At 53.1% G+C, this 15,440-nt stretch overlaps 2 protein-coding genes across 2 annotated transcripts; both read left to right on the forward strand.

The window, feature by feature from the left end:
- Positions 1 to 2,311: 2,311 nt before the first annotated feature.
- On the forward strand, positions 2,312 to 5,029 carry N7462_009560 (zinc metalloproteinase family protein; the record flags this gene model as incomplete). Its single annotated transcript, XM_057081274.1, has 5 exons — positions 2,312 to 2,587; positions 2,700 to 2,795; positions 2,864 to 4,604; positions 4,675 to 4,801; positions 4,933 to 5,029. The coding sequence occupies 5 exons, from the start codon at positions 2,312 to 2,314 to the stop codon at positions 5,027 to 5,029; spliced, it is 2,337 nt and encodes a 778-aa protein (XP_056930111.1).
- Positions 5,030 to 12,437: 7,408 nt separating this feature from the next.
- On the forward strand, positions 12,438 to 14,992 carry N7462_009561 (grainyhead-like protein; the record flags this gene model as incomplete). The annotated part of the gene is made up of 4 exons (XM_057081275.1): positions 12,438 to 12,451; positions 12,580 to 13,320; positions 13,404 to 14,605; positions 14,673 to 14,992. 4 exons carry the CDS (start codon positions 12,438 to 12,440, stop codon positions 14,990 to 14,992), a joined length of 2,277 nt encoding a protein of 758 aa, XP_056930112.1.
- Between the last annotated feature and the right edge of the window lie 448 nt (positions 14,993 to 15,440).

Genomic DNA, 15,440 nt, shown 5'->3' on the forward strand with positions numbered 1-15,440 from the left:
TCGAGTGGCTTCAGGAGACGAAAAAAAAACCCAGTCTGCTAGTGCTTAGCTGCCCCCACTTCACAGCTTCACCAGCTTCCTCTTTCTTTCTGGTCACTGTCAATTGGGCCCTGGTGGTCGGGGACAGGCTGGAGGGTCCCCCTTTCTGTGCATCAAATTCCTAGCGGTGGGGACTGGGCTGGCTGCCACAGAAACGATCTGGCATGTTGGTATCCCGATCCACTGGACTACACCGGGATAGGATTGGGGTCCGTCCGTAGCGCAGGGCTGCTTCTCACGATGTCATCGCCCCAAAAGGAGCTTGGGAATTTTGTCCCTGCCCAGATCCTCTGGTATGTGATGCGCATGGAGTCCATCCCTCCCCCCCCGACCGCGCCGGAATAGTCTTCAGGTCGCCTGACCCGGGGAACCCTTGATCCTGGCACCGATGACGATGTGTCTAGGCAACGCGGAGAGGAAAGACAGACTGGATTGGAGGTCAGGTCTGTGAGAGAAAAATGAGAAGAGCCTCCGATTGTTCAATGTAGCCCCCGCCCTCCCCCGGTGGGGCAGCGTTCACTGTCATGTTGTGTACTCAGAGGCAATAGTTCATATTCAATTCTTCCAATCGGGGAACCCTCCTCAATCTGCTTAGTCTGCACACTCCGTCTGCTCCAGGTTCTCCAGAATCTTCTCACATGACCCGAACTCGATCACAATTAATGGCTTGGGAGCTCCGCGGGTGCCATGTCTCGCCTGGCCCTGTCTCGGGAAGGCTCGAAGGTTCGGGACGGGGAATGGGATTCAGTTTCGTACACAAACCACCGGCACGTCGAGCTCGAAAACAGGGCAATGGCCGCAGCGGCCAAAATTGCCCGAATGTCCAGATCGCGTCGGTAATTACGACCTCCTCGACTGGATATCAAATCTCGGGAGTGCCGCCCCGCTCTAAAATCTCGAGATCCGCAGAACTTTGATCTCAACTACGTAGCGAGGTGGTTTTCTCGAGGCTCGGCACAGCTCCCCCCACGGACGGGCCATTGGGGATGTCCGGGCGCCCAGCCCGTACTTGAAGATCCGACAATGCAGCATAGCGGCACAGCTTGGCTGAGGGGAAGATCCGGTTTGGGTGTCATCTCGACAGTCCCCGAGTCTCACGACAGCGGCCGGCATCTGTAGCGGCAGGTCCATGTCCATGGGTCCATGCATCATGCATCATCGCTGCATCCAGGACACGTTCTTCGCATTCTTGGAGGTTGACGTGTAAGCTTTGTACATCTTTTGCAGCTGTAGTCCGCGCATGGATGTACTATGACGGTGTTTCTCTGGAAATATCTGGTGCTGAATCCAGTGTCGAATGGAGCATCGTTTCATCTCTTCCAGCGGATCAGCATTCGATCCCCCTTTGCCTTGTCCACGGCATCAATGGTCCTCCCGAAGCTTTGCAAGCACGCAGCCAAGGGATAATGAGCGCCAGGAGCCTAAGGGCCCGCGAGAGGGGGGGCGACCGTGGCTCTGCCTTGGTATGTGATGCTTTAGCCCGACACTAGATCTGGGCTAGGACCGTTAGGGCGATCATCCACGATCCACTGGTGAAACACTGCGACTCGTAGGGAGCAAGCCTCATTCAGTCTCGGGAGGGGGTACGTAATGCCTGTTGGAGTCCACTCTTGTCACAGACGACTCAGGAGGAAGAGTGTTGCTGTTGGCCACGTTGAGGGCTCTTGAGACACGTTCGATTCGCCGTCACGATTGCTTCTTATCGATGGGCACCGGCTCTTGTTGCTGTAGAGAAGAGTTGAGATCCGCAGACGCATGGGCAAGAGAAGAGAAGTGTTGGGGGATCATCGTTGGAACTTGAACCAGCCCGTACCCGTCCACTGTTTCTATTCTTGTTCGCGTTATCGATATAGGCTTCCTGTGGACTATTTGGACTCCGTGAAGGCCAACGTTATTGTTTTTTCTTCCAATTGTTACTTCCTTTTTCCCCCCCCTCCTCCTTTTCTTTCTCCTCTTCCTCCTCATTTACTCCTTTTTCTCCTTTTCTCTTTTCGCCTCTTCTCGTCCGACTTCGTCTTTGGTTTCCCTTCGTCACAAATTGGAGGGTTCTTGCGGGGCGACTCCAGCGGCGTCGTCATCCGCCGCAAACGGTCGCGCTCTCCCTGTTCCTGAAAACCACAATTTGCCCGGTGGTTTTCCCTCCCACTTGGTTCCAATTACGGCAGTTGCCTACCAAAGCTTTGGGGTGGGCTTGAAAGCCAGCTTGAGAGCCAGCTTCTCTGGGCGCGACGTTCTTCCTCCTTGAACCCCCTTTCGATCTTCGATGCCTACAATGCCATTCTTGAAACAGCTCCGTCGGCGGTCGAAGGCAAGCTTCCAGGCCGCCGACTCCAAAAGTGCCCAAGTTCAGGTTGTCGCCGGCAAATCCTCCTCCACGATCGACACCTCTTCGCACAGCTCTATTACGCCCCCATCTTCCATTAAACCGACCCTCTCCTCCCCCAATCTTCCCTCCTTAATCGAGTCAAATGGAACCAGCACCCCTCTGCCGCCGCCCCCGCAACGGCCGGGACCGTTTGTGACCAACTCGCAGCGCAACAGTGTCGTGGTAGGCGGACGCTCCCTCCCCCCCCTCTTCCACCCCGAGTTTTTGGCCTCGAATGGGCCATTTACGAGGTTGCGTGCGCGTTGAGCTGATATCGTGTTTCTTTCCTCTTCAGGGCAGCTCGTCCTCCTCGATCAATGGCGCATATCGCTCGCCTACCCCAAGCTCGCCCTACGCGCCAAGAATTGTGTCGATCGCTGATAACTCCTGGGTATTGCTCCCCATTTTGAAAAACGCCTGCGAGCCAGGAACAGGAAAGCTAATTGAAGCTTCGCACAGGTCCACCAGAAAGTGCTTCTGATATATGGTCAAATCGGAGATCCACGACACCACCCGCTGGATGGATCCCTCACAGTCTTCCACCACCAAGATAATTTCCCGTCGATCGGCTGGCCCGTGATGGCATCGCATTTTAAAGCTCTCGTTCACCTCGTGCCCGGTCCAAACCGCGTGCGCTTCGACTTCGTCTCGCCCAAGCTGTCGTCGGGAAGCTCCCACCCCGCCGTGCACTCGACTTGGATCTGTATCAACTACCTGCCATTAGTTAATTCCCCACCATTACACCTGGTTATCCTTCTCGGCAAGGATTCGGATGGCACGTACGACGCCGTGCCCGAACGTGTGGAGCGCGAAGGGAATGGCTTGGAAACCGCAATCAAAAAATACCGAAATGCCGCATACCTCTGGCAAGCGTTCACCGGCGAACAGATGTTTCGCAACAACTTTGGCCGGCGCTGCTTCCGGTTTGAGGAAGAGTGGCAATCAGGCAGTCTGAGTCGCCGGGACGCGGCGGTCGGCCAGATGCGCAACGAAGCCAAAGTCCATGTGATCCGCAGCGACAAGACCGTAGCGGAGCTCCGGGATCTCAATATTGCCCAACAGTACGATTCCGCCAAGAAGAAGGATGAGCTGTTCAACATCGCCAAGCAGGCCGTTCAAAGGCACTTCAACCCGCAGCCTGGTCAGAAGCAGTATGTGTCTGTCCTCTTACTCGATTCCCACTGGGACACGGTAGCGCAGACCGTTACCGGTCATGCGGCATTGGGCTCAGCGGGAGACGATATCAAGATGGCCATCTTCGGTTCCCACTGTCTACAGAGCTATCCGTCCTGCCTCGAAGAGGTCGTGGATGCCTTTTCAGACTGTACCAGAACGGATACTAACTACGTCGCCAATGATTGTGGTGAAGCTGGCTCCAACTGGGAAGCCGCCAATATCGGCATTGGAGCTCACCTCCATGAAGTTGGACATCTCTTCGGATGCCCGCACCAAGAATCTGGAGTGATGCTTCGAGACTATGTACGATTTAATCGATCATTTTTGACTAAGGAACCCTATTCCACGCGGACCAAGGCTCAAGGCCTGAAGGTATGCTTGCCAAATGATGAATGTGGATGGCATCGTCTGGATGCGCTGCGATTTCGATTCCATCCTTGCTTCCGCCTCCCCAGTGATGCATCACCAAGCAACGACGACAGCGTCCAAGTTTGGCCCGTCGAAAATGGTAAAATATTGTTTACCGCCTCGTCTGGCATCGCATTCGTGGAGCTGTACGCCGAGGGAGACGAACTGTGCCACCATTTCATCGAATATGTGAACAGCGAGTCAAGCCCTAACGGCTTGCCCAAGCAAGTCACCATTACAGAAAATGAGCTCCGGCAACAATTATTTGGTAACGAGAAGGAAAAGAAAAAGAAAATCAAGGTCATCGTCTATTCCGGCACCCTTGGCAGCTACACGGTGGAAGATGTCGGCCTGCTCAAGTCAAAGCATTCCCTTGTCAAGCTTCCCAAGGGCCAATCAGGCTACAAGAGCGGAAAGCTAGGACAGTCCACGATGGAAGGCAGTGAGCCGGAGCAGGTGCTATTGGAATGCGCCTTCATCAAGACCAAGCTCTTGACCTCCATCAAAGTATACCATGGGCACGCACTAGATGGTATCGAGTTCTGTTACGAGGACATGACCAGCCAGCTCTTCGGAAAGCGCGGCGGCAAACCTGGTGGTGATGAATTTGTTCTTGGTACGTTCACCTCCTCGGCATACAGTCCCTTTTCCTTTTCGGCGATCAACTGCTAACTTTGGCCTCTCAGACACCCGGCGCGGAGAGATTCTGCTTGGGTTCTATGTCCGAGCTGGACTCTGGATTGATGGAATCGAGATCCTCACTAGTCTTGGCCGAAAGTCCGGCTTCTACGGCAATGCTACCGGGGGATCAGGGTAAGACAACCCCTTCAGTCAAAAGAGACTTCACACACACACACACACAGAGAGAGAGAGAGAGAGAGAGAGAGAGAGAGAGAGAAAGGGATGAAAAAAAAAACACATGCTGACCATGCCATCTTCTACAGTCATACTCTCATTCCACCCCTTGGATATAAAATCGCCGGTGTTGCAGGCTCGTGTGCATCGTGGATTGATGGGTTTTCTCTCATCGTCCAGCATTAAAAGTGTCACTGTTTATGTACAGTGATACTGCAATCCCTCCTTGAAGATACACTATCTTCCTTCCTCCTGTGTTTGATTTCTCGCACCGGGATCGATGGCCTGGGAAACCTGACTGGCCCGGGGTCGGCCAGCACATATACACGAGTTTTCTACGGGGCTCATGGTGCCTCTTTCTGTTCATATCTTCATCTCTTGTTTTTTTTTTCTCTTCTTTGGTCATTCTGGGTTGAAGAGGCGTTTCTGAGTCGGCGGTATTGCGATGGCATTTACGCATTGTACTATCTTTTCTTCTGTTGCGGCTGGTCGACGCACATTCGAGGACCGCATGGAAATTGCGTTGGTGGTGAGGGTTTTCTTGAGATCCGTGATGCTGGGACATCTTGTATAAGGGCACATCCATATTGGGCAGCACAGTTCATAGATCGATAATATCATTGGGGCCTGGACGCCACGGCCTCGGTTCACTGACGGTCTTGCATTTTTTTCTCGGGTGATTTCCCAATAAGAAAGCAGATGGAGCTCACGCCTTTCATCTCCAGTCCGTAAGCACTGGTCTTGCCACCTCGGTCTCAGTTCGGTTGTAGACCGCCCCGAAGCTCAGGTGAGATCTGCCCATGTTGATCTCTCGACCTGCGACGCTGACTTCCCGAGTCGTCAGGCTACAGATAAAGACCAATCGATCAGCATCAGGACGGCCTGGGGTGCTGTGGGGTTTAGGCAGGGATCGACGAGGCACGCGGCCGCGAGAGACAAAGGTACATCACTTTCCGTCTTCGTTTGCGTCTGTACGTGCCCGATGTCATCCACTGCCATCCATTCGGACATTCATACAAACCATTCAATGACGACGATAATGGTGCATCCATCGCCCCTTGCCCAGAGCGTGGTTCCGGATACCGGAACTGCATCGGGACCACAGAGGTACATCGTATGGGAGATACGGCAACATGATGGGCAGATGCCGGTGGATCACTATCCCAACAACCCGTCAGGATCCATCAAGTGAGTCACGATATCAATGGCTGTTTCTCCAGTCGGTATTTCGGAATGATGAAAGGACTCAATTGTCTTTCTCGACTCCACTCCCTGCTGGATCCATTCATTGGAGTTCGCCACACCTTCTTCCCCCCGGCCTGTCTATCAATCCTCATTGGCGACTCGCCCTTTCCGCTTGATCCGCTAGCTCCCCACGTCTCTTGGTGCCCCACCAAAGATGTTTTCTCTAGAGTTTCTCGAGAGAGGGGCGACTATCATCCTCGTGTCCTCGTGGTGCTTGTGGTGCTTGTGGCTGACAGCCCTTCCTCCTTGACAAGGGCCAGGGGCCGGAAGCTGCGTCAGCTGGAAGAGCTTCAGATGTGGCGCCGCACACCACACTTTCTCGAAGGCGAACTCGGGATGCCTCAGTCCGAAGTGGCAAGCCTTCCAGCTCCGCTGACTGGCTTTCACGACGGGGCTGCCTCGCCCGGTCACACACAGCTGGCCCCAGTGCTAGCCTCTCCTCGACCAGGATGCTAAAGCCACAATGACGATCATCCTCGAACGGAAGCGGCAAAGGCAGCCGCTCTACGCCCAAGAGCGACAAACAAAAACTAAAGGGAAGAAATATGCGTGTCGTCCATGACCACCCATGTCGCTCTCCGCTCATCCATGTCTTCGCGACCAAGGCAAAGAGTCCGCCCTACGCAGCCCGGTTCCTGGTTGGACTGAGAGCTATGGGCAGAGTACCACACAGAGCTTTCCCTAGCCGGACCGCATCTGCACGTCCGCCCTAGGGGTCCCCCTCCCCCTCCTTCTCTGTATCTCTGTGCAGCATATACTCCGACGATAAACGGAGGCCCGTGTCCGAGTTGCCCGTTGATCGGCGTCGTGGCACCCTATCAGGCGGGCCACTGGCTGCCACTGGCTGCGTCGCCGTGCGCTCCTCTGTTTCTGGATGCTCGCTGCTCGAATTAGTCCTCGGTCAGACAAGCGACCGCTGAGAAGCGCCTGCTGACTGTCGATCGTGCTAGAAACGGGTGGTACCTGTCATCAACCGATCGCCCAATAAGGCGATCTCTTGACAGCGATAGAGGAGAGCGGAGGGGAAGTGATCACCTACAAATACATATACATCAGCCCCTCGTCCATGCCCAGTGGATGATGGAGGGAACTGTTTTGACGATAGCTTTGCGACGAGGTACTATTGCCGCAACCCTGATCATGGCTTTATTCTGGTTCATATCGAGATTATCGAGATCCTCATCGTTCGGTATCGAATGTATACGATTTGCCCCCTGGTATCCCGGCCCTAAGCGTCCTAACAGATCCGTACACAACAGTAGCAGAAAAAGAAAAGAAAAGAAAATACAATCAAAAGAAAATCCCCCCTCAAAAAAAAAATCAAAAACAATCAAAATACAAAAGCGCCATGCCAGTTCACCTCTTCTGTCCTCCCGCGCTCCCGCATGGTACCGTCGGGCTACATTCCGACCACAATTTGCAATTGCACTGGTGGCGTGTACGCCTCTTTCGTGCGCCTGAAACCGTTTTTACTCTCATGACGGGGGTGGCTTCCAGTCTGAGCCGGGATGTTCTACATCACCCTCGAAGGAGCGGCCCCGACGTCAGGACCATCGGCAAGAAGGGGTAAAGGAAAATAAAGCCACCGGGGTATTTTTTTTTTAGCGGGAGGGGCCGCATTCAAGGAGCTATGGCGTCAGGGCTGATTGCGATGTACTGTATCCACATCCACTTCTGATTACCACCCCCTCTCCCCCTCCTTCCACATGGAGGAGTCGGCTGTAAGTTGGTTCTCTTGCATGATGGGAAAACCCCCCAGGATGTACCGTGTACCACGCCCATTTCTCCAGACGCAGCGTCTCACTACCGTGTCCCAAGACCAATGAGCTCCGGGGGAAAGGCCTCCTTGGGCTTTGCTCACTCCGTTGGAGCCGTCATCTGGGGTGAGGGGCATGGCTTGCGTGCTAGTGGTATCGCGCAGTTGGGGCGGTGGTTGACTATTGACCAGTGAAATTGTGCGCCCTTGCTGCAATCAATTTTGGAACAATCCTCGATAACCCTTGCACGTCATGGAGCTTCTGTCGGGCTGGACCATGCAGTCGAGCTACCAGCTCGCGGTGGTTAATAGAATGGCGCCACAGCCAAGACCCTGATCCATACTTCGTTGTATCTACCGGCTTCTGCTAGGGACAGGAGCTACAAGGTAGTTCGGCGGGTGGTCCCCACTGCCCTAAGGTACGTATACGCGTGGTTCCAGGACAGTACGCCATCCTTCCATACGCCAGACAGTCGCGCTGCGCTCGTCTAACCAGGTCGGAGTATGTATGTTTCAGGGTGGTTCCCCCCCTCTTCTCACTAATTTCCGCAGGAAAGAGGCGCGAGAATCCTTGCCGCATTGGGGAAGTCCCCCCTTTGCTTTTTCGAGTGATGTCTTCAGGTTCGATCGGAGTTAGCGCCCAGCAAATCAGGGAGCTTAATAGACCGAGCTTTGAGATTTGGCACGATCGCGGCCTACAAATGGTAGATCGGTATAAGTAGCGTACACAGTATGAAGCTCTACAGATCTATGAGCAATCATACATGTAGGTAGTTCTATTTGGAGGAAAAGAGAGAAGTATGTGAAAGATAGGTCTGTTTTTTCTTAACACCCTTACTCCCTGTTTCTTTGAGACCTCGAGTAGTCTATTCCCAAATAAAGAGAGATCAGCAATCTCTTCCGTCCGCATGAATGTTTATCATAGTGTCAGTCTATCATCTTATTCTCGATATTGTCATCGCGGAGCATCGAAGTCCCGTGCGCGGGCCGTACGGTATTGTTAGTATTATTCGCAAGCACGTGCTCCGGGCCGGACGGCCCCGGAATTCCAGCACTATGATTGGCGGATTAGATTCCAGCAATGAATAATGAGTCGAGGACTGTGTATCGTCACGGTTGTGTATTCCGCTTTCAAGGGGCGCTGTTGAGCAGCAACACATCTTGGGGGCTACATTGACTCTGTATCAGACGACTAGACGAGGTACAGGATCCTGGAAGGATCATAGATATCCCAAGGCGCATATGCAATGACAATCTCGCTTCATCAACCACGGTTTCCCCTTTCTTTTCGCTATGATGACTGTATTTTGCTATTTAGGGCACTGCTCGGAGCCACGAGGGAAAGTCGTTGATCTAAGTGGCAGTCCTTCCATGGCTACAGTACCTGTGAAGGGCATGGAAAGCCCCAACGATCTTCAAACTTTTCATCCGAGTCATATCTTTTTGCGATCCTTTGGCATCCGGCATTTGCCAACCACCGCCACATATTGTGGCAAATGATCCTCATGGGGACAACGCGATGCTCCAATGACCGAACTCTGGAACAGCCGCAAACTTTCGCAACACCTGTCGATCATAGAACGATGATGTCGACACACCCTCTCGCGCGCTCTCCGAGGCCCCGAGCATGGGTTCCGGATTCCTCAACCACCTATCACGCCGAAGCTTGCCCCTCGACACGGCCACAGAGCTTCCCCATTCGATCCACGAGGGATTGCAGCCGTGTCGCAAGCGCGTGGCTTGACGATTCGCAGTAGCTCAAGAATCTCGTTGCCTGCGGTTCCGGCCGTGTCGCTCCCTTTCTCCTCTTGCGTCGCTTTTTTGTTAGGTGGACAAATGAACGGTGAGCCTGCAGGGAACGTTCCGGGTGGGGGGGTTTAGTGGGAAGGGCAGATAGAAGCTGCAGCTTCCAGATAACGGTGTCGATGTGGTTTGCGGTCTGTAAATATCGAGCACAAGCTGCCGCACGTTCCTTGGACGCCCACCTGCCACGGTCGGCCACCGACGTAGCCACTGACGCGCCACCAATTACCCCTTGGTCGCTTAGAGCATAGCATGGCGTGGATGCAGTCCCCGTGCGACTGAGAGAATCAGAGGCCGAGCGGCTGCTGTTTTGCGCCAAACATCGACGAACTAGGACAATTGCTGGGGTTTCTGATGTCCTGATGTTAAACCGACGAGATTCTCAGGCCGTCAGGCCCGTCCCACCGTTGCAAAGCTGTGGCGTGTGGGGAAAGACGAACCCGGAGGGATGGTAACTCCTATCGATAGACGGAGCGCTTCCGGCTGGTTCCCCGGTTTCCACTAGCAAACAAAAAAGGAAAAAAGAAGCAAGAGGTGACGTTGATAGTGCCCTTGAGAGTGCCAAATATCTCCCTTGTGCATTGTTTTTGTTTTACCTCGCTTTTCCCTCTTTTTGATTCTTCTCTCTATGATCTGCACGAATGGATGCACGAATGGACGAAGCCATTGGGCTCGTTTCTCAGTCCCATGAAGTATACAGGTCATACCAATCACCCTGTGTGGCTGCGGTGACAGTACAATCCCCCGACGATACCCCATCCTCTCGTTCTCGCATTGACGTTCGATGATCGTCGGTCATTTGGATCACTCGATCCTCTTCATGAGTAAGACTCGGAATTTGGAGGTCGGCGTGGAGCTAATCATTCAATGATTCACTCGTTTCAATCATCGCGATTATCCAATCATAGGATCGAGCCCGTGCCCTATGATGGCCCAATCCGCTTCGTACCTTTGGGTGGTTCGCCATCGTTTTCTCTTTCTGCTTCTGCCCGAATCCGCGCATTGTCCAGTCACTCGACTAATAATCATTTATTAATCATTCCCAAGCCGACGATTGTTCATTCGTCATGATATCTTTTCCACCCCCCGCCACTCCACCGCTGGCTCCACCCCTGGAAGGGATACCAACCAATCATTTCCATTGGAAAGCAACAAAAAATAGTAACATGACAAGTTCCTCGGATGGAAAACAGAAAGTAAAATCAAAAATGAAAAATTAAAATAAAAAAACAATATCCAAAAAGACCCCCCTCAAACCCCGAAAAAAAAATCGAAAAACAAAGAATAAAATGCAACCGATGGCAATTCTCATTTCCGAATTCCTCTCCAATCTTACCGGACTACGTCTAGTACACGACCATCCAATCCACACTTCCCATTCTCCATACTCCGTACGGTGGCACTCCTTCTCAAAGCGGCCAACCTTCTCATTTTCTGTGGTAGCGACTCCCCCTTCAGCTGTCGCTGTGTGGCTCGACCAACGGAAGGGGGAGCTCTTCCTTTTTCCATGAGATCATCACTGGCTCCTGTCCTATTCATCTGACTGTTCACTGTTCACCTCGTCTGTACCTTTCAGTACCTTCCGTACATAGTTTACATAGTTTCCATAGTTTTACCACTTTTACATAGTTTACCATGACCGACGGGTACAAAATGGGTACACACGGGAGACTGAGGACTCCTTCGGAGGCCACCACGTACACGGCCCCGCCTCACAATCTGGAGGTACCGTGCCGCACCACTTTTCCCATACCGTTTCCCCGATCTTTCCTGGTGGTAGGCTCTTGTATTGGCTGTATTGGCTGTACCGGACGGTGGATGCCCCCTGGAACGCCCACCACCAGAACCACCGTCCCCGAACCTGAGCCGCCCGAGTCAACGTGAACACGCCCACCGCAACCACTAACCACTAATACACCCGAACCCATCCAAAACCAAACTTACCTCCGATCTACTTCGACCTCTTTCAACCTTTTTCCACCTCGCCCCCCCCCCCCTTTCCCTCGTCCCAACTGTGGCTCAGTCAATGCCCATTTCATTCCTCTTTCAATAGTATACTACTGGCAGGCCCCATGGCCCGTACCGTCTTTACTTTTCCTCTTTTCCTTTCTTAGCCCCCCCGTTCGTCATACGTTTCCACCCCTCATCCTCCGTCCCCTCGCCGCTCCAATCTTTTTTCCACTTCAGCCTGTCTTCCACCCTTCGACCATTCGACCATTCTACTATTCCACTGTTCTACAGAAAGCAGCTGGCCGCCCGAGTTTCTTCCTGATTCATCGACTAGACATTCTGTTCAAGACGGACCAGCTCGACCTCCGCGATCAGTCCCGTGATTTCCATTGTTTGGAACCAGAACCCCAAGAGATAAGGCGCATATTCACCATTTGATCCTCTTCGAGCCGCCGCCTCCCACGCTCCTTTGCGCGCCCCCTTCTCCCAGTCCGTTACCGACTTGGAGCCCTTGATTTCGACCACACGCCATTCGATCCATCCATTGGATTGGCCCCTCGTCGTTGAAGATCCATTTTCTCATCTGATCTGGAGAGCTGCCGGTGGAGGCTGAGACGTCCCGAACTGTCGGTATTGGCGAAGTTGAGACGACAATATCAAAAAAAAACTTCCGACTCCACGCCAGATACAATATTCCCGAGAGTATTATCATAGTGGGCAAGCTTGTACAACTCGCAGCAGATGTGGCATATAAGTCTGCTGCCCCTCTCCCTCTTGTTTTAACACCTCTCCTACCCCCCGCGCATCTTCCGGTGCGACCCGCTAGTAGATTCGCCCTCGATGTTCCGTAACCGGTATGCTTTTCTCCCCCAATCCCCTGCTATCGTTTGCCATTGTTCTTTTCTTGGTTTGGTCTTTTTGCGGACCTGAAAAAAAAAAAAAAGATATAACTGACACTCGGGCCTGGGCGGGTCTAATGCAGAAACAACTCCCAGAAGCCTGATGACGAGTTCATCAGCCGCTTCCAACGAACCTTTGCAGAGGTGGTACCTCGACGAGATAGCAACGATCATGAGCAAACTGCCCCCTTCCAAGTCGGGGCCGGAGTGTCTACGGCATCCGGCAAGTATGCCGAGAGCCGGCCCGGCGATGTGGTCTTCGGAGCTGATATGGCCACCCCCGGGTCTAAGACGATGGCGAGCCATGAGGTGAAGTTTGAGGATGGCGAGATGAAGTTCTCACATGAACGAACACCACGCAACTTCCAGGACCTCGGGTTCACCCCCTCGTGGATGGATCCGCAATCGATGCAAATGATGTCTCTGGCCGGTCAGCACCCTGGGTTTTACACACCTAACTCTGGTGGCATGGGCGCCACCTTTCACAGCCAGGCCGGCGACCTTCACACCCCCACCCTCGGATTGAATATGATTACCCCCATGTCGCTCTCCAATTCCATTGCGGCCACCCAGCAGAACCCACAGCCTGGCCTGGAGCATTTCAACCAGCAGTACATGGCTCATCAGATGCCCGATATGAACAGCTACATGCAACAGGCGTCGTATGCCCCTAGTGCCTTCATGCATCGAGACTCGTACGACGTAATGGACGAGTCTGGGGACGGTTCGTCGCTGAATGAACTCCCAGTTGATCAGGCTTCAAATTTCACCGCGTCTACGGATTATTCCGGTGTCATGGATATGGCCTACGCTGAAGGTGAAACGTACGGAAAATCTTCCCCCATCCCCTCTCCCCCACCACGCCATCTTTTTTTTCCATTCTGCTAACTGTATTTTGGCTCTCTAGATTCCGCTACAATGTGACTCTGCGTGCCCCAACGGCAATGGTCAAGTCTGGCCGAGAAGTCCCCATCTCGTACCTGAACAAGGGTCAGGCCTATAATCTCACAGTTATTGACTCCAGCCCGCCAATGGTCAGTTCCGAGCCTTTGCATTACCGCACATTCGTTCGTGTTTCGTTTGAGGAAGAAGAGCAGCGTGCGAAACCAGCCACTTGTTGGCAATTATGGAAAGAAGGCCGGGGCACGAGCGAGGCCCACCAGCGCGGGGGCAAACTTCTAGCCGTTGAATACGTTGATCCACTACAAGGGGGTGACGATCATAAGCACCGTCAGATTCAGATCGAGCAGACCTCTTTCGATGGGTTCTGCGTAACTTGGACGGCCAATCCTGCTACCGGTGCCTCGGACTGCACCATTCCGGTACGCTTCAATTTTCTGTCGACCGATTTCAGTCACTCGAAAGGTGTGAAGGGCATTCCGGTGCGGCTGTGCGCGAAGACCGAACTTGTGTCGCCAGGCGATATTTCCGGGGGCCCCGGCGAGCCGGAAGTCTGCTACTGCAAGGTGAAGCTTTTCCGAGACCACGGTGCCGAACGCAAATTGTCCAACGATATCGCCCATGTCAAGAAAACAATCGAGAAATTGAAACAGCAAATTGCGCAGGCAGAAATGGGAGGTGGCTTCGGCAAGCGCAAACGTGGCAGCAATGTAACGGCGAACCCCAAAGACCGGTCGAAACCCACAAAGCACAAGCGGACCTGGTCGATCGGTTCGCAGGACGGACAATCCGAGAAATTGTCTCTGGAGGATGACTTGCAGGCCAAATTGGTCATGATGCAGGACATGTTCTCGTCGACTCGGAATGTCAGCATTCTCGCTCTTCGTGGAGAAGAGCAGGATGATCCGGATCTGTACCCTGTTCGGCTCCCGGCCGAGGGAGAGTTCATCAAGACCGAAACTCTTTTCCGCCAGAATAAGAGCGCATCACAATCCGTGGAGTCCTTAATTCTTTCCCCGACTAGCAGCAATGTCTCCTTGAATTCACCGCGCTTCAAGGCCGATCAGTTGGCTGCATTGAATGATTCAATGAATTCTAAGACCGTCCAGCGCGTTGTATCCAGAGACCCCAGGATTTCGACAGGTTCCATTGAAGCTGTGGATATTGATCCGACCTACCGACCCCCAGCGGAACGACCGCCTAAGCCGAGTAAGTGTTCTTTTGACACCTATATTTCAGCAGTATCGTTTGTTCAGTTACTAACCACTCTTCATAGTCGCATGTTTCTATGTGCGCTTCACCGGGAGCGAACATCACCCACAGGAGTATTATCGAGCGATCTATCTTACTGAACGCACCGTTCGGGATTTGATGAAGAAGATTTCTGAGAAGCACCACATCGATCCCTCGCGGGTAGTGCGAATCCTCCATGTCAATGAGAACGGCCTTCGAATAATGGTCGATGACGACGTTGTTCGTGAGCTTCCAGAAGGCCAAGACATGATCGCCGACATCTGCGAAAGTCCCAGTCCCTCCGTCCCCAGCAGTGGGAGAGAAGTGCCTGGCTCCCCGGTGGAGATCAAATTGACCTATTAATCATTTCGCCGTTGCATAGAGCCTTCAGTCCCGACGTCTTTTCCCCTTCTCAGCACAGCCTCAACACCATTCTTCTTGTGCCATAGATTGACTGTCTTGACTTATTTTCTCTCACACGATCGTTGCTCGTCATGACCGCCCGACCTCTTTGTATCAACTCTCACCCTGCTCTTCTCGCTTTCCCTTTGGGATACTGGCAGCACCTGGTGTGTCGCCGATATCGGGATTCACGCGCTCACCCTTCGTGATCTTGAACCTCTGTGCGGTGTCGCTTCGATTCTCTCCCATAACTCTCTTCAATCTCGTGCTTTTTCATTGTCGAATTTTTAAGCTTTCATTGTGCTCATCTGTCATTGGGTTGGCGGTCATTGATTCATTTTCAGGGCGTTGGATACGGAGATAATACACGAATCTCCGGGCAATGATACCCTGTCGCTATATTGCTTTT

Source organism: Penicillium macrosclerotiorum (assembly GCF_028827735.1).
Source record: "Penicillium macrosclerotiorum strain IBT 26536 chromosome Unknown utg000009l_segment0_segment0, whole genome shotgun sequence".
Lineage (NCBI taxonomy): Eukaryota > Fungi > Ascomycota > Eurotiomycetes > Eurotiales > Aspergillaceae > Penicillium > Penicillium macrosclerotiorum.